This window comes from Rhodnius prolixus, unplaced genomic scaffold (assembly GCF_049639745.1).
Source record: "Rhodnius prolixus isolate KJV_2025 unplaced genomic scaffold, Rpr scaffold_1, whole genome shotgun sequence".
NCBI classification, from domain to species: Eukaryota; Metazoa; Arthropoda; class Insecta; order Hemiptera; family Reduviidae; genus Rhodnius; species Rhodnius prolixus.
In genome coordinates this window covers 13408563-13436534 of record NW_027411581.1, presented here as the reverse complement: position 1 = coordinate 13436534, position 27972 = coordinate 13408563, and the positions used below count along the sequence as shown (strand labels likewise).

The window sequence follows — 27972 nt, the reverse complement described above, 5'->3', positions numbered from 1 at the left end:
AGGAGCACCTCTTTGGTGGATCTCAAGACTATTTGTGGTAGTAAGGTGCGTGATGTCACGCAGTTCTTCAGGCACTCACATATACTGAAGAACAGGAAGAATGATAAAGTTATTGACCCTTTATCAAGCACGAACCATTTTTTTTGGTATTATTATTATCAAAGCACTTTTTGAATAATGATAATAGAAATAATCCAATGGTATCGTCTGCGAATTTATAGGTGATCAATAGAATAAGTTGCTCGGCTGGTACTTTGTATTAAATTCTGTGATATCTGAGATTGGATGATTATTATAGTGTATTCAAAACAAATCGTTTTAAATTTTCAAATATAAGCTAATCATTATAATTAGTGTATTGAAAATTATCCTCTCTGCATTTTAGAAAATGGGTTTTGAAGTTTCTGGAGTACGAAAAAGTGATAATGAAGTATAGTCTGTTCGAACGAGAGAAATCTGTGAACTCCGCCTGTACTTTTACTCATTTTTACTTTTTTATTTCATTTAGAACTGAATCTGGAGGTTCACCCTTTCTATTTTAGTAAGCATAAGTGACCTACTAGACTGCACATTGTCAAAATGTATACGTTGTCCGTTACTTGCAGTAACTTAGACCTCCAGCTGACGGTTTATCAAAGCCATACATTGTATCTAATCAAGATGTATTTTTTTTTTTTGTAGAATCGATCGGAAGTGTCTCGTTATTGAATGGATTTTTGTCTTTATTTTAGGTTTATTTCCTATTCCACCCATCCTATTACTTTGCTAACTACTCAAATCGTGTACTGTCTTATTTGTTTGAAACTTTTCACAGGATAAAATATTAATGGATTCCTGAAGGGAGTTATTTCGGATGTCTCTAACATACCATTTCAGGGACTTTTTGTTCACAGTTTTATTTATTGTCTTTAAAATTAAAATTCAGCTTCGAAATTTCTGTGCTTTAAGAAAGTTTTCTCAAATAGAAAATTTACAAAATGGCAACCTGGTGGTCCGACACTAGCAATTAGATTTCCGGGTCTACAAACAGACCAGAGTGAGTAGAAAGGGTTTCTTTTTTGGAACACTATCACCCAATCGACCACCTATTTATGGTGAATGTATTATTTTCATGTTCAGATTAAGGTCAATTGTGTGGGTAGGTAGCGTGTTTTAGAATGGTTAAAACGATTCCGATTTTCGTGCTGCTGTGAAGGACGCACTTTGACCTAGGTGCGTTAATTTCGTTTTTTTTTTTGTTTTTTTTTGGCAGACCAGTTTACAGGATTTTGTTTTGTTTTACTTATACCTTGTTAGAAATACTAAGACGATCTTTAAAAGTTCCTGAAATAAAGTTTTTAAAGAACGTAGGTGTTTTAGATTCGTTTATTCAAAAAAAAATCTATTACGGATACTCAGTAGTTTTTCCCTGATTCCATTGCCTACAAATTGATTGATCCATCTCGTCTTCAGTTCTTCTTAACTGTATCTTTGTATGGTGGGACAATGTTATAAATCACGAACAGAAAATAAGGGAAGTTATTGATTGCTGCACTGATAAAGGCGGCTGCAGTACGTTCCAAGAAAGTGTGTGGTTTTAATTGAAAATGTTCGTTAGACCTGCAGGGCTGGACAATAAGCTTACCACTGTGCTAATCATCTCCAACTTATGGACAACTTGTTGAATAGAACATCGAACTAAGCCAGTCAATCCCCTTTTTAGTTTATTCCTGGAATTAAATTCATTTTGGATTCTGGATTTAGACTCCAGGATACAGTACATAATAAGTCCGTCTCGTTATTTGCTTGTGCGGACGATGTTGAGATATTATTACATTCTGCGCAGGCTTCCAAATAAATGAAGAAAAAAAACTAACGTGAGTACGTTGGAGATGGTGAAGGAAATTTAACAAGTAGTGCTTATTTTAAAATTTAACGAAGAGTAACGAAATACTAACTTTAAAATTTTTGAGAGTATGTATTCAGTTTTTGAGATATTCAACGAGACTACTCACGCACAAATATAATCTTTTTCGTGACCAGGGGACCTCAAATTGCCCTACTTCCGGTGAAAACTAAATTTTTTAAAATTTGACACGTTAAAATCCTGGGTTCAAATCCACCAGCCGACTCCTTAGATTTTTTTCTTTACAGGAGCTTTCTTGCTTCTCAATGTCCGGTGTGGCCTGTAACGAGAGATCTCTGTCAGAAGGCCGGCAATGCACTAAAAAAAGAGCCGTCAGATGTTTACGCGCTAAAATTACGGCAACAAAAAAAAGTTGCTATTCATGTATTTATTGGCATGGCATCAATAAACATGAATGTGCAGTTTTTGCTACACTGAGGTGTCGCTTATTGCTGATTTCTGTGAGATATATTAGTTGATCCTAAAACAAAATACTGGATTCGCTGCTTATCCTTAGTTCCAGACGTTGGAATCTTCCTGCTTAGAGACTAAAGTGGGTAGCATTTCTTTTTATGTGCACCTAGGATATTATATATAAAATATAAAGAGGCCAGTAGCTGTACTTGTATGTTTTACTCTGCGGCAACGCCCTTAGGGCTGGCCTGTCGCACTACCGCGTGTGGAGGTCTGCCATAAATATAGGTTCACCTTGAAACAAGTGTGTGCATGCAAGAGAGATAGCGAGTGTGAGGGGGAGAGATAAAGATAGATGTAGTTGGTATGTATAACATGTGGGGGTTGGTACGCGCACAGTTTTAAAATAACTTTACCTTTAGTAGAGGTCCGCCACCCTACTAGACGGCTGCGGCCACTGTTGAGATCACCCTGGAGGTTTCTCTCTTTTTTTGGTCCCCATACTGTCATCTTTCTTATACCATCATAACTTCCATACCTTTAGATATTTTAGCAATTTTATTTCTATTTTATCTTTTTCTATTTCTAGACAAGTGCACATAACTGGTCGAATAATAATTAGTTTTATCGTAAAGCATTCTGCAGTTAATCTAAAGATTAGCTAAGTTTAATGATATATAGGGGAGAGAGCTTAACTAAATGATGGAGGGAACCCTAACTTCTCAAATATTGGTGTTATTAATGTTTTATTTTTATTTAAAACAGATTTATGTCTTAGATTGACGCATGGAACTTTTTCAGTGCTCTGCTAACATCCGGAAATAGTTCTCTCGTAACAGACGTCACTGCTCATTGTGAACTGATAGCAGCTCCTAGGAAGAGTAAATCTAAGGGTTCTAGATTTGGAATCCAGGATATCCGCTTAGAAATATAGTGGGTTAACCACTGGCCTATTCTTTTCCTCAATTTTTGATTTGGTCGCGTCAAATTTTCGGTTTTAAGTTCTTACCGGAAAAAATACATATTTTGATTTTGCCGCCGTCTCTCTTCTTTTCTCTTTCTGTCAAAAAAAGATTTGAAGTGATGCCTATTTATGTAGAAGGGCTTTACATCCAACTACCAAATTAAGTGTCTTGTAAGGCGATGACTACAAACATACTTTACTATAAATTACTCGTAAAAACCATTAAATAAAATCCAAAACCCAGATCGGCCTCTAATAGCTCGGCTACCGTGGCGCCAAAGGTATGCGTCCGTCGTAGGCTCAAATAGATCCTAGAAATTCCATATTATTGTATCTTATCTAGGTGCCACCATCAGATAATAAGCTTTTGGAAGCGTTACCACTTCATAGGCACACGAAACAGTTCGTTTCTGTTAGTATTTCTGTTTTTAAATGATTTTCTCTTTCTAGGAGCTTCTTACAGCTGATTGTCCGGTGATGGGGCTGTGTTGTCCTGTAACTAAGGAGCAAAATAGGTTTTGGATAAAATCATCCAATCTAAAGAGCCACATTAAAGAATAGATTTTTTTTTATTTCAGAGTTTTCTGAAAACTGCGCTTTCACTTTTCTTAAAACGTGCTATCCTTACTTTCCTCAAGTAGTTCTATAACTTTTATTAGAAACATTATCCTGGGAAAAATTCGATTAAGGACACTCCTCAGAGTTCCTTCAAACTGTGAGCACATACTTCTTTAATGTACGCATGTGGGAGGATTATTGAATTGATTTGAAATATTCTTCCCAGGTAACTTGGATATTGCAGATTTCTTAGGGAGGGGCGAATCAAAGCCTTTTAGATATTGTATGGTTCTAATACTTGCACTATAGTTACTTTACAAAAAAAAATAATCGAATTGCAACAATATTGGTAAACCAGAATTTGAACGTTAGCAAAACGTGTAGTAGACCTATCTTTTCAGGTTTAACTCTATTTTTCGGAGAATGTAATGATACATTTCAGAGAATAATAATTTAAATTTTGGAAATTGGCGATGTCATTCCTTTAAAATAAATATTTTATTTCATAGAGTCAATTATATTTTAGAACAAATTCTTAGGTTCAAAAATATGAAATTACCAAAATGGTGTTTTCTCTACTTAATACATTAAGGCTGCTTAATGAAAGTTTCTGAAGGCTAGGTTATGGAATACAATGATGAAGGGAGCTGAAAGAAGAGGAGTTATTGGAAAGCTAAGAAAAGGTGGTGGATGGAACCTGGTTATTAGTGTCAAGTCCTTGTAAGACTATAAGGCCGAAGATGGAGCAGAAGTAGAAGATTAGAGTTCATGCAGTTTGTTGTGCTGTTGCATCAATTAGGGAGCGGTTTTATTTACGCTTAAACCCAGCTCACATACTGCTCATTCACTTATTAACAAACTCTTACTCAATTTAGCTATAAGTTTAGTTCTATTCATGAGCAAATTATTTAGCCAGTTTTAGCCCGTCCTCTCTTAAAAACTATTATCCCAAATAGACAGCATCCTTATGTGCTGCTCCGCTAGCAATATTACGGTTTTTTTGTTAGCTGTCAGGCATAAAAACATTTATTTTAATATTGTTATTTCCGTTAAATCAACTGTAAATTATTATTTTTCTGCTCAAAGGTTTTACGTAATTAGTTTATTATTAAGTCTGTTTAAGGACACGTCATCAGCAAGAACAATATAATGACATAATATTAATGTTTAAATTTTTATGACTATTTTAATCTTGTTGGATTTTATTGGACTGCATCAATTACGTTGCCATCATTTATTTACCTACTTAATTATAGTGTAATTTTTCTTTTTAACAAAATTATCATTTGAACAAAGAAAAAACAAATACCCAGTTTTCTCTTGTCATTTAAAGGATTGTTTATTTTTGTCTTAGAAATTTTTTTTTTCTTAAGAAGAATTTTTAATAGTTTATTTACAATTTAAAAATATATATAAATAAATGTACCAAAGGAGGTTTCAGGCTGGAGGGCCTATATACTCTCCACAACTTTAATATTTACATAGACGTTAATAAGTCAATCTTAAAACTAAGGCAAAAAAAACTTAAAAACAACCTTACTATAAGTCTTACAAATATTTTTGATTTCGCAAAGTGGAATTATAATTCAGGCTTCAGTCGTTAGTTACTTTCTTCATAACGTCTAGCTAGAATTACTCTATCTCTTAACAATCTTATTTTACTTGATAATAATTAATAGTATTATTCGTAAACGGCATACTAAAAACTTGTTTTAACTACTTGTTCCAACACTTCTGTATCTATCAGGGCCACTGAGAAAGACACACATCCTTAGCGTTACGTTTGCGAATAGATGAAGAGACGTCTTCAAGTCCTACATTCAACAAACCAGAATTTAAAATATTTATTAAAGTAAAATAATTTTGTTTTCTATGTTATTTGCATATTTTGGCTATACCTTTTTTGTTTATATATGGTAAATAATATTTTGTTAACCAAGAACACATAACAGCCACAGCAGCTGTAATTAGAAGAATGGACTATAAAAATGGATTAAAAAAAATCATTTAAAATAATTAATGCAATCATTGGACAGAAATAAATTATTAGTGTCTAGTGTTGGCTGATTTTATTTAGTTGAACTTGATGAATGCGCTTTAGATTTACTACTGTTTATTCGAAAAGTCTGACCTTTTCTTGGTAGGTGTGGGATGTCGTTAAATTTGATATAAGTCCTTGCAGCGGTCTGTGAGTGCGGGCAGAGTGGCTTTAATCCGCTAAAAGCCTGCGTTCCCTAGTTTTTCCACTGGTCGATCGGCCTTCCATTTTCTCATTATACACGAACGCTCAAGGCTTGTGTGAGCTGTGAAAACTGGGACATTGTTTTTTTTTAACCTTCATTTTCTTCTGTTTCAAGAAAAGCTTTTATTTATTATAATCTTATTTGGATTTTTTTTTTTATATATATATTTATTTCGTATAAAAACAGTTGTGACAAACGTGTTTGTTCCAAAACAGAAAATTGCGTTTTAATTGGATCATTTTCTCAGGAAATTCATTTAAGTTTGAGCACTCTTTAGAAAGTGGATGTAACTCTGCCGACCCCTCCTAACTACCATTTCAGTGCGAACTTCTGCCTCATTGCACATAATCACCTATTTTTCTGGCGGGCTTTACATCCAACTATCACAATTGGATTTCGAGGACGGAGGCGACTAGCAAACATACTTTACTAGAAATTTCTCATATTCCTTCTAAATCTCAATAACTACAATATTCTCACTAAAACAATGCTATTTATACCAGTTTTAGAGCAAACTTTTCTCTACAATTCGGTAAAGAATTCATTGACTAGTGATCAATACAAAGAGTGATACAGTGGTTTGAAATTTCGAACGTTTTACAACACCTTAAAATTTTAACCTTCTATATCTCAGTTACTATTATCACTAAAACATTACTATTTATTCCAGTTATAGAGAAGACATTTCTCTACAATTTAGTAAAGGATTCATTAAAATCTGTACAATTCGAAGAGAGATATAGGAGGTTTGAAATTTGTACGATCTACAAAACCTCTAAACTTTAACCTTCTATAATATCTCACTTATTATTATTGCTTATTAATATATCAAAACTTTAAGCCATAAGAGACTTAAGAATCAGGTAAAACATCATTAAAAAAAAATCCAGTTAATTGACAAAAATCGATTAAAAAAAAGAAGTCCTAATTACTCAAAATGAATATGTTTTACCTGATTTTAAGACCCTCTTGGCTTGTGAGTTTTACAAGCATTCGATTTATTAGAAATTGATAAGAAAATCCGCTATTATTTTAGTTTATGAAACAGAGAAATAGGTAAAAAACGACGAAAATTTAATCATCTTTATGATTGAATATCTCGGCATTCGTTTGAAACATGGATGTGAAATTAACGGCATTTTTCTTCATTTTTTTAGTTTAATAGTTGTAAATACAGTAGTAGAAAGGGGGGGGCCAAAGGAAGTCACCTCTTTATACCCCCTTGCCGTCAGGGTAAGGCGGCAATAAAATCAAAAAACATGAACAAACTAGAGAGAAAATACTTCAACAAATTTTATGTTCGTTTTCTTGGATATCTTCCACTTTTTAAGAGTTATTTCAAAAGTTGCTCTATGTATATACACGTAGAGAGAGAGAGTGTGAGTGTGAAAGAGAAAGAGAAACAAGAAACTGTGCACTAAATGCCGTCCTTTTTGTTTTAGGTGAGTGCAGTTCCAGTCTCCACGCTGACAATATTGGTACTGTTAAGGTATTGTGAATAGTCTCAGCTACTGTTTATACATTCAGTGAAGCACTAATATCCGCTTTAGGATTATTAAATGAATGGCATTTAGGAAAACAATTTGCAGAAATTGTACTTCATTTTTGATAGGCTACATATTCCTGGACGTTTCACAAAAATGCGCGAACAGACACTACTTTTAACTTTATCTTTAGTCTGTACTTATAGTTTTCACCGGCAATTTTGTGTTCTTCTTAGTCCAAAAAATGATTTTTTCTAATTTTTTTGGTGTGGTCAGCATAATTCAAAAAGTGAACATCTCACAAAGACTCAATATCATATTGAGACACTGCCACCATTGAATCATAAAAAAAACAAGCTTTTTAGGGAAGGGATTAGCTATGCGGTTAGTGTATTGGATTCCCACGCGATGGGATTCTCAGCTGGCCCTTAGATTTTCTCAACTACTTATAGCTCAATGTCCGATGATCTACTTTGTTGTCTGTAACGAGAGAACACGGTCAGGAGGCCGACCATTGCACTGAAAAAAGCTCTGGGCGCTAATAATCTTAAGTTGCTGACGTGCCTTAAATAATAATAATAATAATAATAGCTTTTAGAGGAATTCATTAAACCGGAAGTTCACTTTACTAAATTGGTTTTTGAAATATTTTGGCTGTAACTTAAACATTTTCAGGAAAATGTAATTTAAGAGAGGTGGCATTTTCTTGGCAAAGCATCATATAACCTAACGTATGGACTCATTAGCTTTGCAGTATTAATGAAAATACAATTTTTTTTAAGTAAAATTCTATATTTGTTTTAGCAAAAGTGCCATTTTTTTTCTTTTTTAGGGGCGGTCCCCGAGCGCTAGCTCATACCCGAGCAAAAGTGCCATTATGCGGAATTAATTTTTTAGTTTTTGACGATTTTTGGAGAAGAATAATCTTCTAAAAAGTACAACTTCTTTCCTTTGTGTGTTCGCCATATCTTTCTTTCTCTTACTCTCTTCAAGGAAAAGTTTTGCGATCGTGCAGATTTTCCTATTTTTGTTTTTTACCGGAAATTTACGTTTGATTTTCCTAAAAATGTGATTTTTTTTACACGTTGGTCTTTGTGAATGGGATCAGTTTTTTTTTTAAAGAGTGAATTGTTTCGCATGAATTCCAAGTTTTATGAAAAAGATAATGACGTAAGTTGTGGCAAAATGCCAGTAAGTCCAGGTTGATGAGTTTGGTTTAGTGGGTACGATGAGTTAAGGCTAGTTAATGGGTCCAATGTGTGGCTACTTTTTGATTATTTATGAAATATTGAAAGTAAATGATGAATTTCCGTTCGCAGTCCCAGACACATTTATTAAATAGTTGGTCGTTTAAAAGCCCACCTGAAATAGATAGCCGATTACTTTACTTTTCATAAGATAAAGTTGTATTAGATTTTTTAAAAAGTTATTCTCCCTAAAAATATAAACAATAATTTCTCTGGTTATAATGGTTTTTGGTAACCCAGTTAGTATTTAGATAAATATACTAACTCAATTTCCTTTTGAATATTTTCTTTAAATGTATTTTTGAGTACATAATATTCTGTTTATCTCAGTTTGGAAGATAATGTCCATTTAAAAAATAGCGATCCTATTTATTTCTTACTGTTTTTTTAATGGATTCGTTTAATGCTTTCACATTTTGGTTTGAATGGCTGGTTTTGGAAAACTCTTGAATTTATTTCGCTAATAGTTCGTTAGGTTTTTTGCTTTTTGTCAATTTTTAATTGTTTGTTGAAGGCACAAAAGTAGAATCACTTAGTTCAGTTGCTAATTTTTATTGACTTAAATGTAATATACTGAAATGGACACCAAGATATTTCAAAACTTAATTATAAAATATTTGGATTATATTTGCGATTAATGTTAACTCAGGTAGAAAATATACTAACTAAAAGTCAAATATTTAATGGCCAAAAGAGTAGGACTTGTGTTTTAAGTACCATCAACTATGGCCTTAACAGGAAGAATGTTCTTTCCAGTTACTACCTCTTTCCGGTCACAGTTTACCCTTTGCTGCCCGGGAGTTCAGTAAATCCTGTGTTACTATATTCTTCTGTTCTTGAGTTGAACAAGATCTCTTAATGCACTTTAAAATAGTGTATAAAATTAAGGGTTTTTTTTAAATGTAACTCTATTGTGGTCGGTTGATGGAATGGCAGCCTGTATTGGTGCAGGCCTAGATATCGAATTTTTATTGGTGAACAAAGAGGGTAATCATTTGGAAATATACTGGCGGGGGCGGAGGTGAGCGTGAATACGAACGACTCAGTTCTGTGATAACCATTGAGGCACTCAGCTTATGACTGAACTAAGTTGTTCTCCAGTATACTCACTCGAAAGGGCTAATTAAAGTAAAGAAATGCCAATTTTTCAGGCTGGTTTTACATCCATCTACCAAATTTGGTGCCGTAGTGGGAGGCGACTAGCTTTACTTTATTGTACTATTAAATTATCTTATTAACCATTAAATAAAATCGCAAGGCCTAGACCGGGAATCGAATCTGCTAACCAGCAATACATCTTAGCTTAGCGGGCCTCGCCTCTATCCGCTAGGTGCCATGGCGCTGATGGACGACTAAGAGTGAAATTAAATGCGACTGAATAGATGCTACGATATTAGATAACCAGCATGAACAAGAACAATCTTCGTCGATTTATCAAGCTTCCGTCCTTCAACAGCATGAAGCTCAACAACTCAATTTATATAAGATTGATTAGAGTATTTTTTTTTTTAATTTCGAACACTCGTTCTTAGCGAGATCAACAAATAAACTAAATTTCAAGTTATTCGGTCTTCCCGTTTCGGAGTCTTTCATTATGAGTAAATGAATGGTTATTTGGCCTAAATTTTGAATTTTTAGAAATAAATAAAAAAAACAGGTTTTTAGCGCTACAATCTACAAATGGAAATTGCAGTCACATTAATGCTTTACATTTGTATTTATTTAGACCCGAACAACTGTGTAAAAAAGGACTACAAGTGAATCCGATATCGTAGCGATAAATTGCAAGAAATGACTACAGGGTGGCGGTGCGTGGCTCTCTTTGGAACAAATCCCAGTGAAATTTTAATTTTGCGAAAATAAATTTTCAATTTCCAGACAGAATTATTTGGAAAATGCTTTTGGAATTGACGTGACATTTTCCCAGGAAGCTTTTTTAAGAAAGGTTTTCGCGTAAATCGACTGTAATCGATAAGTTTTCGATGTCAATTAAACCCTTTGCCGCACGCATTCATTTTTCACCATTAAATTTAACATTCACTCGTAAAAAAAAAAGAAAAAAAAGGGAACTCATTAATACAGGAAGAAAGCAATGACTTGCTTGTCAATAAATTAACCATTGATTGCTGCTTAAGATTCCGGAATGCTAATCTTTTAGCTCTCAACTACTTACTTAAAAGAAGTAGAGACCTCTAGGCGTGCTTAGTGGGCTGAGAAACCAGCAGCCTTTGAACAAGATCGACAAATTGTGACTTTGTAGTTTCGTAGATAACGTAATTCGAAGTGGTTACTTTTAACATAGCTGTTATGTTCTTATTTAAAATAATAAATAGACTGTTCTTTTTAATAAATATTTTTATTATGATCATTTATGGATGGACAAACTACGCCACAACAGAAAATGTTCTCTCTTCTGAGTGATAGAAACAAAATAATTACCGGACATTGTAGAGAAGTTTGATGATGCCGTTTGGGTGACCTGATTTCCTGCTCTTCTTAAAGTTGCGATCACCATATTTGTGGAATATATTGCGATGATTTAGCCAACCCATGAATGGGGGCTGTTGGCTGGACCGCCGAGAACAGACAGCCCCACGTTCGGCGGGCCGACTGTTCGTCGCCGGCGGTATCCTAGTCTATAGAAAGTTCTGCTACTGCCGTCCACACTAAAAGCCGTCTCTGTGTATCGATTGTACTACAGTTACGGTCCCCTCCAGAACTGCTGCCGCCTCAGTGCCGCCTCTCACAGACTGTTCACTGGTCTCTCTCTTCAGTATATCGGACACGGCCATCCCTGATAGTTACTGTTGTTTTTTGTTTTATTATTTGTATTAGTGTTTTGTAGGTGATACATCGTTCGTTTCTCTCCTCTCTTGCACTTATAGTAACAGGTATGTGGTGTTGTTCCAGGTCGCCAAACTCCAGTGATCCGTTCCATACTATTATAGATAATGGTATGTGTCAGCTGGGTATCATTCACGTTTATCCTCTTTATTTTTATTGGATGTCTCCTTCTTTTCGTCAATTTTCCCCTCTTTGACATTAAATGTACCTGAAATCAATTCTTTTTCTTGTTAATTTTGTGAATAGTCCGAGGTTGTATTTGTAGCAACATTGAGATGGTTATTTCGAAATCATGTTTAATGCTTCAAATCCTTTAGAACAAATTAAACACACACTATCAACCCTTTATTCTATCTTGATCAGGTTTTGAAACTCTAATTTTATATAATACTGATATTTGTATCTGATAATTTTTTTAATTTAAGTTCAAACTTTCAAGTTAATTTTTGATTTAAGCAATTATTTTTTTTTTTAAACTTTAAAATCCAAAGATTTATTATATACGTATTTATTTGGACTTCACAGTTCAGTTAATACTGTAACCTACCTGTTCAGCTGTTCACCGATGCTCGCTCGCACGTGCTAAGTAGCAACTAGATTTAGGTTATGGCTGTAGGTCTATGAACACGAGACCACTAGCTCGAGATTAATAAGTCATTCTATTCCATTCTGTTATTGGTCAGAATTTATAAAGATTTTTACATTTCCATATTTATTGTTTAGTTAATTTTTTAATTATTAATGAATGCAATCTATGTTTTAATAATTTCAATCTTAGCAAAAATTTTTTTTGTATTTATCAAAAGTAAATTCTTAAAATCCTATGATTAATTTGGTTCTCTGTTTATATGCGTTAACATAATTACTGTAAAATTAATCTTTAGAGTGAAGAACGTTCAACAAACGTTCCTGAACACCCTAAAATCCACATCTTAATTGTAGTCAAACAGAAAATAAAAATATTATTGAGCTTAGTATTAATTATATCTTATTTCAGAAATTATTATTTTTGTCCCAATTTAATTGCTCAGCATTTTTAAGCCAACCCATCGGATATTTCATTTTTTATAGTTTTGAAATTGACACTTTTTAGTGGAAATGAATTTCAAGCGGAAAACGAATCAAAGATAAGCACCAATAGCCTCTCCAAAAGTTTGGGTGCCGAAAAATTAATAAATTTTACTTAAATGTACTTAAATTTCTTTCTAAGTTCTATTTCGCTATTAATGATCGTCTTTAATTCACAAACATGTTCCAACTATTAGTAACTATAAATATATAATAATTAATGCAGATTGCAACATCGTTGAAAATATTAGCCCAACCTTTATTGATCTAAACATGCACCAATAGTGCAAAATTTTCCTGTCCAATCGTTTACCATTGTTTTTCAGTTGTTCAATTATGTAAGTCACAATTTAGCTCTTAATCTTCTTTTTACAATTCTTATAGTGTAATCTTTGAATGATAAGTAAATTAAAAATATAAGCTTTTTTTTTTTTTTTTGAGAATATTCTGTTAAATAAAAAGTGTAGGCTTACATATTTTTTCCATTGAAGTAGAGCTTACTTCACGTGGGAATTTCGCTGACGACATACATTCTAAACATACCCTGGCTTCATTCAAGCAGTTCTGCTTACAGTTTTAGTTCCATTTATGTACCTTTTGTGGCCCATAGTAATCGGTAATGTTAAGCATTCTTTTAAAGTTTAATTATCAACAATAATTCTAGAAGTACTGATTATTTTCTTCGGTAATTTTGAGTAGATTAAACGATTCTCTTGTTTGTATGTTAGTTATTCCAGTGCGACTGTCTTATGGAAACAAGCTATCAGTTAATTATCTACTAAAAATTATCGAAGAAACGTTCTCTCAAGAATTTGTATTTAATTGATAATTTCACGAACATTTAAATGATTGATAGAAGGAAATTACTTATTAAATTTAAAATCTAACAGATATTCTTCAATTTTTTATTTTTTTCTAAGCATTTTAATTAATGTTTTTGAGTTATTAAAGTATTTATTTTATGAATCAATCTTCGACAAGTCAACTTTTGTAATAAATATTGACTTAACTTCCCTAAAATCAGATATAAACTCTCTCAAAGTATATCCAAACCTCTAACCACCATCTGGAATTTAATAACGTCTAAAGTTTGTGTAAGTCGGTGACCTCACCCACGCGTATTCTTCGTCCATTAATCAGAGAGTTTGTTATCGATCTTTTTCTGAACTGCACGACACAGGAGTAACAGCCATAAAACATTTCGCCTATGTTAGAATATATTATAATTTTTTAAATATTGTATCAATAGTAATAATATTTTGTTGGCTAAAAACTATTTCACAAAGACCGTTCAAGTTGAGATCTGAATTGTAATGAAAGGATTATCTAGGAGCTGTCCAGGCTCTATCTGTTTCTTGGTTCCTTAGGGTACGTAGAGTAAAATATAATCGCTGGTTAGTGTGCACAACGGAGCTGTGATGCATGCAACATGTCGAGTAGTGAAGAAGCAACTAAAAGGTATATTTTAAAGAAAAAACGCTTTAGAAAATATCATGTACATCCCATAAATAAACAACGAAGTACTTTGGGCGAATTTCACTATTTATATAAGGAACTTAGAAATTATCCGGATCGTTTTTTTTTGAATATGTGAGGATGGGTCCATCCACATTCGATTATATTTTAGAAAAAATAAGGTCAAAATTAAGAAAACTTTGGAAAAATTGTCATGGAAATTCTATAACCATAAAAGAAAAACTAGTGATTACTCTTAGGTAAGTAATGATTTTATTGTAAAAAAACAAATAAATACACATGAAAATAAATGTAAGCACGATTTAAAAAACAAAATATTGTTTAAAAGTAAATAATAAAATAATAACCAAAAATAATGAGTAAAGACAGCACTAATTAATTTTTCGACGTCCATTTTTGAAGCTCCGATACTGGAGTTCAGCTAGCAGAAAAATGAAAAATTCAATTCTATCATCTATGCTCGTTTATAGCAGCGCGTATGAGTCACTAGTCGAAGCTTCGTTGTGCACGCTCACATAAGAATGTACTAGGTTATTCTATAAGCGCTGATGCATCACTGCTATCATCTCCGCTATCATCTATGCTCACAGCTCCGTTGTGAACGTCCCCTTAGAAACATGATGAAGAGAGTAGATCACACATTTCTGATGATTATGTTTATTTGCAATTACAATCTTTAACACCACTGTATATTCAGTTATTTCTTCGCAGTTAATTCACTTATTCATCATTACATTTCTTGCGTCAATAGAGTACCTCCTACAAATAAGCAGGAACCCTACTAGAAACCTCTTAAACTCTAAGAATTTACAAAATGTTTGTCTGATGACACTTTAAAACTTGCAACATTCATAAAAATTTACTGGCACACCTGAGGACTTTTACAGATTGTTTCAAATTCCGTTGTTCTTTTGTTTTTTTTTATTTTGATTGACTAAAATTCGATCTTGATTCACTCAATGATTGCTTTCGATTTGTCAAGTATCGATATACATCAGGCTTTGCTCAAGGCAAAGAAAGTTTTCTAGAACGCTTCTTTCACAATCAATTTAGATATTCTTTTCAGTTTGATAAGTATTCAAGGGTGATCACTGTTCTGCACAGGATCTGTTTATAGTTCTATGCGTGAATACCCTCCTCTCTTCTGAAAAGAATGGAAACTTAGAACATTTTAACATGATCTTTTGTTATAAGACTTCTTGATTGTTGATTTAAACTTATTTTAGAAAGCAAACTTACTTTGTGCAAACCTTAGCGACGACTATTATTCTATACTGCGGGTCTGTGGGTTCCACTCAGCATCCAATACTTAAACTGAGTTCAATTCTAAAATCACTAATGCTTCTTCTCATCAAATCGTACAGAACGACTTCATCATTCTGTTGAAACTAATTGTTTAAATTAAACTATTTTTATTATACTCGTGAATATATACTTGAGAATCCTTGTAGATGTCTACTAATAATGGATGACACATTTACCCAGAACAAGTGCTGCGTATTTAGATATCTTTTTTATCATTTAAAACAAAACCAATTTAAACAGACGTTTAAGTACAGTACTTTATTTTAATCAAGGACGATTTTTATCAATAGTAGACTGATGCTACAAGATTACAGTTTAAACTTGAAGTAATTTTTATTTGAAGGTAATAAATACATTAATATGGACAGTTAGAATGAATATTTACGTGTTTATTACCTTTCTAAATTTAGTAAATAATTAACTTAATAGCAATATAGACTCCATTATACGTTCTATTTGCTTTCTTCATCCATGAATAATTCATCTTTTTTTTCGGCTTTATAACGAGGAGTAATAATAATCAGTAATTATTTATTAATTAAATATTTCCTCCGCAGGTAATGTGCGTGATGGTTCTTAATTCTCCTTACAGTTACTTACTTTACAAGAATAAGAATGCTGTTGTATAAGCTGGAATTTAACGTAATTCTAATGGATTCTTGTAGTTATTTTTTAAAAATTTGATGTCATACCTATGACTTTCTTTTTTTTGTTGGTGGCGCATCAACTACTGCTGTCATTAGCGCCTCCGATCATTTTATTATGGCTTCTCTCTTTCTGTGACCACGTGGAGCTCTCTGGCTGTCACATACACCTTGCTGAGCCACGGCAGGGTGAAGTAGGCTTCCTAGGGGTCACCTAGTAGCGTCTCCACGCATTCCTTTTTATTTTTTTGATTTTCTAGTATAAGAATATAGTTACAAATTCTCTTCCATTGAATTTTTGCATCCTTTAAATCCACAGAAATTATATGAAAGTGGTAATAAAATATTGCAATCAAATATAATAGAATACTGTATGTTGAGTTGATACATCAAATTTAGAAAAATGGTGGAAAAATTAATGACTTTTACGGAAATTTGTACTTCTGGGGTCTAGCGGTTTTGTTTTTTTTCACTCTCGGAATGTTAGCACCATATTTTACCCTCATTAATGCTATCTAAGTGTTAACCCATACATTTCAATGAAATGCCACTTCAGAGTCTAGCGTAAACACTCCCTTATCCAAGGAGTGACCCAAAATGAATTTTCCCGCAGAATTCATTATATTGATCTTAAATATTCCTGTCTAGCTATTGCGTTCTTAGGAGTGCCTATACAGCTCATTTCCGATGATGTGCAGAGTGTTGTGTGTAACAAACGTGATCTGTGCATTTAGGAGAGAGAACTGACTGCATTGTCCTCTCTAGATATTGACGAGACTTAAATTAAATAATAAAAATAAAATTTGAATTAAAAAAAATTTTGTGGTTTCCTGTATGTGCGAAAATTTTGTTGATTGGCAAGATTTATCAAACCAGAAAGATATTTCAGTTTTTTCACATCACTGTATAGTGTATCCGCTCTCATCCTTCTGACCTTTATATTCCTTCCCACAGGACAGCAGCCTGCGGTAAACCGTTCCTCATCCCTGCCGTCACACTTTCCTTCTCTATCAGTCTTCAGATCATTCCTATATATCATCTCCAACTTGCCATTTCCGCATTATCTTGGATTTTCTAAAAAGTCATATTTCTTCTTTGTTATCTTTGTGGAATTTGTGTTATGTCACGATAATTTATCTTTATTTAATTTTTTTTTTTATTGTATCTTTTGCATTTTTAGGTTAAAGTAAGTTTTTAATTATTTATTTTAGACGTCCAGTTTAGTGCATTTTGTCGACTTATTTTTGGTTCTAAGTTTTATTTTCATTTCATTTGTTTAATTTGGCTGAGCATTTAAAGTATGAAATCATGCGCCCAATTTGAAGAAATTTGCTTGTTTTAATGTGCTTATTTTGTTGCTGTTGTAATTTTAGTCTTCCTTAGAGCGCGGCCGGCTACGGATAGTGTTCTCCCGTTATTTTCCAATCTGTAAACTGTAAACTACCAGTATGAATTATTCTAACATCAATTATTGTTGAGCATTAAATAAACACAATACGTTCAAGCGGTTTACTGTTTATAAAACACATTCAAATTAAAACAGTAGTTATCTACTCAGAAGTTAAAAAACTTAGAAAAAATGAAAAGAGAAGTATAGAATGGTAAGTTTGGAATGAGTTGGCATTAGTTTGGCAAAGGTTAGCAGCCTTAATTTATTTTCAGCGCAGTTTTCGTTTTCTAATATTATCTTTTTGCGACATTCAGGAAGTTATTTAAAATGTATTTCGCCTTTTAAAATATTAACCTATTCTTAAAATATGGTGTCAACATCTTTATCTATTACAAGTAATTTGCATTTTTATCTCTGTATTATAACTATTTTATAGTGTTTTTACTGTAAACATTTTACCTAGTTTGAAAGTTTTAAGTGCATAACTTAAATACTAAACTCCTGTTCTTGTAACATACCTAAATTCCACAAACGTTAAAGATGACTATGGAATCTTCTCCGACCACTACCCATTCTAGAACTTAACATTCTAGACACTTTTATCGAACTAGCATCTAGTGCTGTAGGACTTAAAACTAATTAAATCTTTTCTATTTACTTACCTACTTAGCTTCAAACAACACTTTTATTGTTAGCACTTCAGATAACAAAACTTATGTTAGTCTTTCTTATTACTTCCTCTTGTTCTTAGTAAGAAGATATACTACGTCATGGAAAGTTTCGAAATAGATAAGTTTCTCTAAAGTTCGTATTTGTTATTTATTTATTAATTTTTTTAAAGTTATTCCAACTAGTTGTACAATTACTGTTATGTTACTGACACTATATAATACGCCTAGTAATTGCGGGGGGAGTAATTACTCAGCGGTAACACCAGCTAAGTAATCTCTAGGATTAACTACTCTTTTCAGAAAAGAGTAAATCGCGAGGCCACTGGCTTTTTTATTGCCTAGAAGGATGATCTGGAATGTGACTTGATGATAAATGGCTGACAAGAGGAATTGAGTGAGATTGTTAGTTTTGATGAATGTATTTATTGTGAGGTGAGTTCGAGCTATTTGACTTATAAAGGGAATTTCTGTACAGATGGTTAGATTTAAAAATCGAAAAATGGAGCGTTAACTTTTAGAGTGAAGGTTTTAGACTGAAAAGATTGAATTTGAAATTAGAGCTACCTTCACTACCGTACGTCCAGGTTGGTTTTCAACATAGAAGTGGATGTTAGTCATTTGTGATTAAGTGAGAGATTAGATCGTGGGTCGAACTGTCTTTTAAGTAGTTGAAGTCTTGAGCGGTGGGTACCACATCAATCTTTTATCAATAAAGTTCATAATAATAAATGAAAGCATATTCAACAAACAGTCTTATTATTCACTTGCATCAGCCTGACTCACCCACACAATGTAGTGTAAAAGGAAGTTTAGATGTGATGATTCAGTTCGTTATTTTGTTTGGTTCTGCGGATATTAATTACTTGCAAAGTCGTATTAGAATCTAAAATCAGAATCTATTATCGTAACCATAGATGAGTGCACATTGTGTTTAATACGTATTGGCTATAGAACTTTCTTTTACTTTTGCTGCAGAATGAGATGAGTGGAGCAGAGGTTAGAATCTACGACAGAAATGATTGGGCAGTCGTCATGGGAAATGGAATATTCACTTGGTTTAATAATAAGTTGTTTTCGTTCTTGAAGGCTGACTCATTGTTTTATTTTTCTATTGCATTAATCATCAGTAACTTGGCTCCTCCTCCTCCTTACAGAATGTATTAATTTATTAATTAACTTGAAAGCTTTTTACCTAATTATGGAACTTTTAAATAAATTGGTAACATTAACCCCAAATGTAGAAATAAAAATAATATTTTAATAAATAATTAGATATTTTTAATTATAACAGTTAAAAAGGTTGTAGTGTTACCTTATAGAAATTTAAAATGGATTCTAGATAGATAGACTGTAAAAATGAAATTTTTAATTTTTTTAGTTAATAACCCTAGTGGTTGCAGAAAAAATATAATATTTAACTCGAGTGTAAAGTATTTTCCTCACACTCGGCAATTTGCACTTGCACTCGCCTCGTTTCGCTCGCTTGTGCATGCAAACCCTGCCTCGTGTGAGGAAAAGTAATACTTTCCACACCTGTTAAATAAATAACTATTTCTCCTCCAAAAAATGAACTATTTATTAATTTTAATTAAACATCCTTGATGCGGAGATTGATATTACCTAGTTAAGTAATAGTTTCTCTTTTGCCTGGATGAAGAACTCCAGCGGTCGTGTCACATTTCTATATTGAAAAGTTCTCCGAAAATTAGGGTTTTTCAAGTTTCCTGAAAAAAAAGTGGTTTTTATAAAATAGTAAATATTTAAACAACGAAAATTTGCCGGAAGCAGAAATTAGGTAGAGAAATACGAGGGGGTACCCAAAAATAACCGGAATTGCGTTGCCGCGCATGGAGCTTATGTAGTACGCATTTCTGCCGCTAGACGTGTATAGCGCAATTCCTTGCCAGTTCAGTCCTGCCTGTGTTGTCTGCCTGGCTTGTTCTGTTCATCTGCAGTGATTGTTTTTACCAGCGCTGTTTTGTTCTTTTTTCGTTTTTTATGATGGCAAGTTTAAGTGAACAACGTGCAGCTCTGAAATTTTGTTTTCTACTCGGCAAAAATGCTGCTGAAAGTGTTTTAATGTTGAAAACAGCTTACAAAGATGACACTATGGGAAAAACTCAAGTATACGAGTGGTTTACTCAGTTTAAAAATGGCGACATGTCGATTGATGACAAACCTCGTTCTGGACGTCCATCAACTGCCCGAATCGACGAAAATGTTGAAAAAATTCGAGAGCTGGTGTTCACAGACCGTCGACTTTGAAGTTTTGAAAAGATTGCGCAATAGTGTTCGCCAAAAAAGACCCGATTTGTGGCAAACAGGAGACTGGTTCTTCCACCACGATAATGCACCTGCAAACACAGCCATCTCTGTTACACAGTTTTTGGCTATAAATGGCATGGTTCCGCTGCCCCACGCACCTTACTCGCCTAACCTGGCTCCGTGCGACTTTTTCTTATTTCCACGCATGAAAAAGGGCATGAAAGGTCACCGATTTGACAATATTGAAGAGGTCAAGAAAAAAACGAAGAAGGAGCTGTCAGCCATTTCTAAAGATGACTACAAAAAATGTTTCGAACAGTGGAAGCACCGGTGGGACAAATGTATTAGTTGTAATGGAGAGTATTTTGAAGGGAATAAGGTTGTTCTGTAAAAAATTTGTAAATAAATAGCTTTTAAAAAATAATTCCGGTTTTTTTTGGGTACCCCCTCGTATGTATTATTTTCCTTTTTCCTGTCTATCGCCGCCAGTATTTTTTGGCTTCTTTCCTTTTTCAAGTTATCCAATCTCAAAGGCCATCCTATATTTTCCAACTCTTTAAGTTCAAATCCTCGATCCATTCCCTTAATACTAGATCTTGTTCCTCCGATCTCAATATTCCCTTACACCGTACTTCATCCTTCGACAAATCCTTCTTAATACGCGCTACCTCTCTCTGGAACTCCTTATTATTCATCTGTCTGTCATGCTCCTTCCCTTACCATCTTTATATCCCTTCTGTTCAATTATCTCCTTTCTACCCAGCTTCCTCCGAAATTATAATTGTATTCTTTTATTTTATTAATTTTAATTTTTAATTTCTGTAAATACTTACTTTTATTTATAAATATCTAAAATACAAGCCAAACTAATAGGGCCTGGCCTCCAAGTGTACATGTATTTATTCTTAGGGTACAATAGTCTCAGCAGAATAATAAATTTATTGTTCTTCTACTTCTACTTAAAAAAAAAAAATCATTGTCGCCATTTTTGACCCAAATTTCAAAAAAAGTGGAAAATGCCTTTCAGTAACTTATTACTTCCGGTTGTGGGGTTTTGTCCCTCAGAAAGTAGTTACTATATCTTCAAAATGAATGAATTGTTTTCCGAGAGAAAAATCTATTCTATCAGAAAACTTTGTATCCAGTTCTTCTATTGGTAGAAATATTGATCACAGTAAAAAAAATGGATACGAAAATATTTAATTAATCGATAATCACGTTTCTTTAAAAGAAGTTTCTGTTGCAATTGTTCTAGCAGAATGGTCTATTAATGGATTTCCTTGACATAAAGGTTTTATCTTTGTCATTGTTAGCAAATACAGTGTCCTGCCCTAAATGGGTTGTATCGATCGATTGGAAGTAATCAATTGAATTCATCGGCTCTCTCTATCTATAACCTTCAAATGGTGTAATACATAAGTTGATTTGCTAAAAAATCTTCTGCTTGATTTCCTCCCTTTGTCATTTTTTTTTTCCAACCAATACAAATTAATTATACCTGTGCAGATTAATAAATGCCATTTTCAATTAACATCTATTCTCATTTTGTTGTGAATGGATAACTTTATCTGAAATTAAATAAAATTAAAAATGCAAAATGAAGAAACTTTACTATTTAGTAACAACTTTAAATGGCTGCACAGCCCTGTTTAAGCGCACACCGTACGACTTGCATGACGTAAATAAGTGTAGGGTAGGTTGCAGAATTGCAGTCACATTGTAATATCCCCTCCATGATTGAGTGACGTAACAACATGGGAGAGTACAGTTGTTGAACACTATACCGGCTTGTGGCAGCACTGTACTGTAATAACAAGTGGCGCTACCGTCCGGCAAACATGCCACCAACAGATTGTGATGTACACGTTGCTATGGTGATAACCGGGTCTTGCATCTGTGGATGTTATTGGCTTGTAGATATAATGTCTTGGCTCACACTTGGCCTGTTTGATTTATTTTTTCTTTTTGCATTTGAGCCCATTTTTCGTTTGAACGACATTTAATCATTTCTTTGATTTTTTTATTTAGCTTTGCTTGCTTGTTTTTATCAACTGTATCGAAAGACCTATTTTTATTAATGTTAATTTTTTGTTTTTGTTTTTTACATTTAACTGCACCACAGGGAGGTTCTTTTTTTTCCTCATTTATAAACATTTAGAAGGATATGCATTATATCACTCTTCAATTTGGTTAGTTTAGGTAACGTATACTAGTAATTCTCACCTCAATCTTCTAAGCGGAAATACTTAGTTCGAATCTTGCCCATCTTAATTATGTCTCTACACTCAGTCAGCTGATGGACATTGTTATCTTTAACGAGGGAACATTAACACTATTCCGAAAGCAGTGGAGCACTGGAAAAGGCTCTTAAACTTTGCAATATTGATTTTTGAAATAGGAATCATTTTTAGCAGATCTTTTGACTTATTCTCTGATAAACTTATCCATTTTTTTTCTTTTAAATTAAGGCGCGTTAAAATCGGAGGTCTAAATTCTCGGGTTTTTTCTGCTGTACTGGTACCGGTCCGGACAATTTCCTCTCGTTATCGACCACACTGTCCATCAAAAGTGAGTCGTTAGAAGGAAGAAAAATGTCAGGGCTGGCAACTAGATTCGAACCCTTGATCTCATCTGGGCTAACCACTGTGCTATTTCTTTTCAAAATTATTTTTAATTTGGTTCATACAAGGTTCTACTATTAAGTAACGAGACTATTGCTGTAAAACATTTTATTTTAAATTTATACGTAGTTAGTTATTATCACCTTCAATATACACCACTCCCCTGACCCTACAACGCTCCATGCGAATTTACCATTGTTCGAAACAGTGCTGGAAGTCTTTTTCTGTGAGCTCCTGTATGACGCGTGCCGCTTTTGCTTTCACAGCTTCAACGGACTGAAATCGTGTTCATTTTAATGTAGATTTGATTTTGGGGAACAGATAAAAGTCACTTGGGGCGGCCAGGTCAGGCGAATAAGGCGGATGGCCTAAAACTAGAATGTTGTACTTGGCTAGAAACGTCTTGACAGACAATGCAGTGTGAGCCGGCGCGTTGTCTTGATGGAGAACCCAGAGGACTTGTTCTTCCACAAATCGGGTCGTTTTTACCTTACTCTTTCAAGGAGTTGAGCAAGCACCTCACGGTAGTAATGTTGATTAATATTTTCATCCGTTTTGGACGTGGAAGGGCCGACCCGGGCAGTCATCATCTCCGACGTCTTCTCGCCCATCTTGGAAACACTTGAACCACTCAAAAACTTGCGCACGTGATTAACATTCATCGCCATAAACTTCTTTTAATAAAAGATAAGCTTTAGTAGCGGTTTTACCAAGTATCATGTGAAATTTCTCGACAATTCGTTGCTCTACTACATGTGTAGTATCATGTTTTCGGCAAAACGAAACGTAACACCTCTTACAGAAACGACGGTTCCGGTCAGACAGATTTCTCTACAAACACGTGAGAAGCTGCAATCGAAAGAGAAGGCTTTACGCTGCACAGCTGTCGATCGTTAGGATTCGTTAGTTCTTCTGTAGCTGCATCGGTCTCGTTATTTAATAGCCACAACTCGTATTAATGAAAGTATTACTGTGAATTTAGAACATAGCTAAGTAAATACAGATATGAGAAAGTCCTCTGCTTGTTTTTCCAGATTTTTACTTTTTATCACTAAATAGAACAGAGTTCATTTTTTTGAAAAAGTAAAACAATGGATGCAGGTTAAATAAAGTTCAGTAGTATATTTTTCGTTTTCAGCTTATCATCCTTTTTTCGCCCAATTCTAAACGTTTTATTGTTCCCTGTTGTTCATTACATATTCTTTGAAGTATAATGAATAATTATACACGGAAGCAGCGTAACTGTGGATGAGGGCTTTAAAAACGTTATATTTGTGTTGGTACTGGATTCATGGTCCAAATAATACTGGACTAAAACTATTCCCGAAAAGACTAAATAGCTAATTGAATAGAAATGAAATATAATTCTACCAAAATTATAAATTTTAGAAGTGTTAAATATTTATTTGACAAAATTTTTTTGTGTAAATGAACAAGTTAGAATTTTGACTCACTTATTTTTAATGGAATTTTGCGGCCTGTGACATTTCAACAACACTCTTTCACGCAGTTCAGTCCTGCTTTACACTGATGTGTTGCGTGATAGACTAACTACTCAGTTTATAACAGCTAGACTTTCTGTTATTGGCATTTCTAGAAAGAAATGGCCTGATTATTTTCAACTGGGTTCATCTCGTTACAATACCGTAGTGGTGTTAGAACGAATTACGTCAATTCTTTTTTCTCACGAATTTTCGGGTTTCCCACCCAAAAAATGTGGGGAAAGGTACCCATTTTTATAGCTGACTCTACGAGGGTCGTTTGAAAAGTCCGTGCAAAGTCAGAGAGATAGCAACACTGGCGCGTATCGAGGTTATGTTTAGTTAGTAGCATCTCTTGGAAGAACACACAACAAGTTTCAGCCAGATCGGTCTATTTCTTTGTGTTTGGCATTCGTTTGAATCGAGGAAGTCGAGTGATTTTCAAAAAATGGACGAAAAAGAATTTCGTGTGTTGATTAAACACTACTTTATGAAAGGCAAAACGCCTCAGGAGACTAAACAGAAGCTTGATAAACATTATGGTGACTCTGCACCTTCGATTAGAACAGTTTATAAGTGGTTTCAAAATTTTCGGAGTGGCCATATGGGCACAAGTGACGCTGAACGTTCTGGACGCTGAGGTTACTACTCCAGAAATCATTGATAAAATCCATGATATGGTGATGGATGACACAAGAGTAAAGGTGCGTGAGATTGCTAGTGCTGTGGGCATCTCGAATGAACGGGTACATAATATTTTGCATCAACATTTGGACATGACAAAGCTATCCGCAAGATGGGTGCCGCGATTGCTCACGCTTGACCAAAAACGAAATCGTGTGAAGTGTTGCAAGGACGGTTTGCAGCTGTTCCAGAAGAATCCGCAGGACTTTAAGCGTCGTTTCGTCACTGTGGATGAAACATGGATACATCACTACACTCCTGAGACCAAGGGGGAATCTGCGCCAAAAAAGGCGAAGATCGTTCCTTCGGCCGGAAAGATTATGGCGACTGTCTTTTGGGATTCGCAAGGAATAATCCTCATCGACTATCTGGAAAAGTGTAAAAGTATTACAGGTGCATATTATTCATCGTTATTGGACCGTTTGAAAACCGAGCTGCAAGAAAAACGCCCACGATTGGCCCACAAAAAAGTCCTTTTCCATCACGACAACGCACCAGCTCACACCTCAGCAGTTGTGGTCGCAAAATTAATGGAAATAGGGTTCCAACTCGTTTCACATCCCCCCTATTCTCCAGACTTGGCTCCCTCAGACTACTATTTGTTCCCCAATATGAAGAAATGGCTGGCGGGAAAAAGATTTTATACAAACGAGGAGGTGATTGCAGAAACGAATGGCTATTTTTCAGACTTGGACAAATCCTATTATTCGGAAGGGATCCACAAACTAGAGCAGCGTTGGACGAAGTGTATAAGCCTAAAAGGAGACTATGTTGAAAAATAAAAAAGGTTTACCCCAAAAAATTAAATAGTTTTTATTTTTGCACGGACTTTTCAAACGACCCTCGTATGGTGCACTTGTAATTTTTAAATATTATTATTAGAGCAGCGGTTAGCATTAGGAAAATGTTGATATTCTTATATTATATTCTTTTTCCTTTCATTACAAAATAATCTTACAAAAAATTTCTGAATCGCCTATCTTACAAATTACTATATTGTTATATTATTTCCTTTTACAAAGAACATATTGGCGGACGGTAGGTTACTAAATAAATCAACCAAATTCCTGCTTGTAACCGACAGTATTGTGTTTGTATCTAATTTTGGAATAAAGTATTAACCGAAAATATTTCCCTATAAAGCTCCGGAGTAAAAAAGAAATGTTTTGAAACGATTTGAGGGGGGTGTGTAGCATATTTTTCATAACTTTTTCTTGAATAATTTTGTAATGAAATGGGTATTTCTTTATCAAACGCGCAAGAATCATGAAGAACTTGAGCTTTCTGCACAAGGGTAACTTCATTACTTGATGTTATTCTTGTTTCTTGCTGTTCTTTCTATTTCTATGTCTACATTGGCACCTTTCATTGAGGAACTTTTAAAATATTGATTTAATGGGAACACATTTGCTACGTTTATTAGCGCTCCAGCTGTTGGCAGACATTATGCTAGGATTAATCTCTCACCTCTTGCTATTCAATAATTACTAGTATCGAATTGGTTCGGCTAAAATAGAGTTGGAGTTTTTGTTTAATACCCTCATTATCTCTGACTCTGAGTTACGATGCGCATGCGTGTACTCCATATTCCATCGCCGCTTATAAACCCACTGCTCCAGATGTTTTTTTTTTAAAACATAATTTGGAATTCTCCATTCCTATTTACCAAACTTCGATATAAAACAAGTACAATAGATTTTCAACTAATCGTTAAACTAGGACGGCGATTATCGATTTTCGGTTATCGAATTTAGCTCCGTTTCCTCCTGGTTGTAGCAGTGGAATTCTTTCTTTTTCTTATTCATATTCTGTGGGTTCTTATTGGGCCAAGTTTGTCCATTATTTATTTACTTCCAGATATTTTATTTTAAACTCTCTCTCCCTAGATTTTAGAACCCGAGTTGGAAAAACAGAATTGAACATATAACCTAATTCAACTCATTGAAATAGGCAAATTGGCTGTTAAGGTTTATTTGTTTCAAATTTAAGTAATCAATTTTACAGACTTTTCAAATATTTTAGCCAACCTTTTTCCTGTAGGACTAAGACAGGGCCTACGTTTCTTTTAAATATTAAGTTTACTTATTTATTTTTTAAAAAATATATTAGTTTTTCAAAATTGCCTAGTGAGACAAGGTTAGAGAATCCGAGATCACTAATTAGGCCAACAGAATCTTGAGCATTCATTGACTATGAATTCTGTGAGTGTAATTACAACTTCAGCAAATGATATGAAGTATTTAAAAGTTATTTGAAAAAGTAAATTAATTGAAACCAATGAAAAGTTCAAATTTGGGGATGTTACCACCGGCGATTTCCTTTTCTCTTTCGTGCTCATTGTTGCTGAAGGAAGAACACGCTCCCCTCTTATAACTAGTAGCTCATACCAGATGGTGCTCCTTTACCCAAATTATCTTTCCGTCAGGGCCATCAGCCGTCTAAGCAAGAGCCTAAGCGTCACCATTTCCTGGTTCCGGAAGTGGGGAATAAAGGTGACCAAGCGAAATCAAAGCATCTAATTTTCACCTGAAAGCCCAAACCCCTCTCTCTGCCTTATATTTCAGTCACATTTATTTCCCCCGAACAGTCTTTCAAATCCGTTATCTTAGATATCAATCTTGGCTTCCTATTGTTATTGAAATATCACTGAACTGAAGGGAACGGATTAGCTATGCGGTTAGCGTACTAGACTCCCACGCGGAGGTCCCGGGTTCGAATCCAGCTGCTG

The 27972-nt window shown here is 34.1% G+C and overlaps 1 protein-coding gene across 13 annotated transcripts in view; it reads left to right on the top strand.

Annotated features, from left to right (window-relative positions):
• LOC141454744 (uncharacterized) overlaps window positions 1-27972 on the top strand; it is a 405562-nt gene that overhangs the window by 51234 nt on the left and 326356 nt on the right. For 3 of the 13 annotated variants that reach the window (XM_074129502.1, XM_074129442.1, XM_074129344.1), the window contains exon 1: window positions 11674-11749. The exons of the other annotated variants lie outside the window; for them this stretch is intronic. In XM_074129502.1, the coding sequence (XP_073985603.1) occupies window positions 11689-11749 (61 nt within the window). In that variant the 5' untranslated portion in view covers window positions 11674-11688. Of the gene's footprint in view, window positions 1-11673; window positions 11750-27972 lie in introns of those variants that run through there. 13 annotated transcript variants of the gene reach the window in all.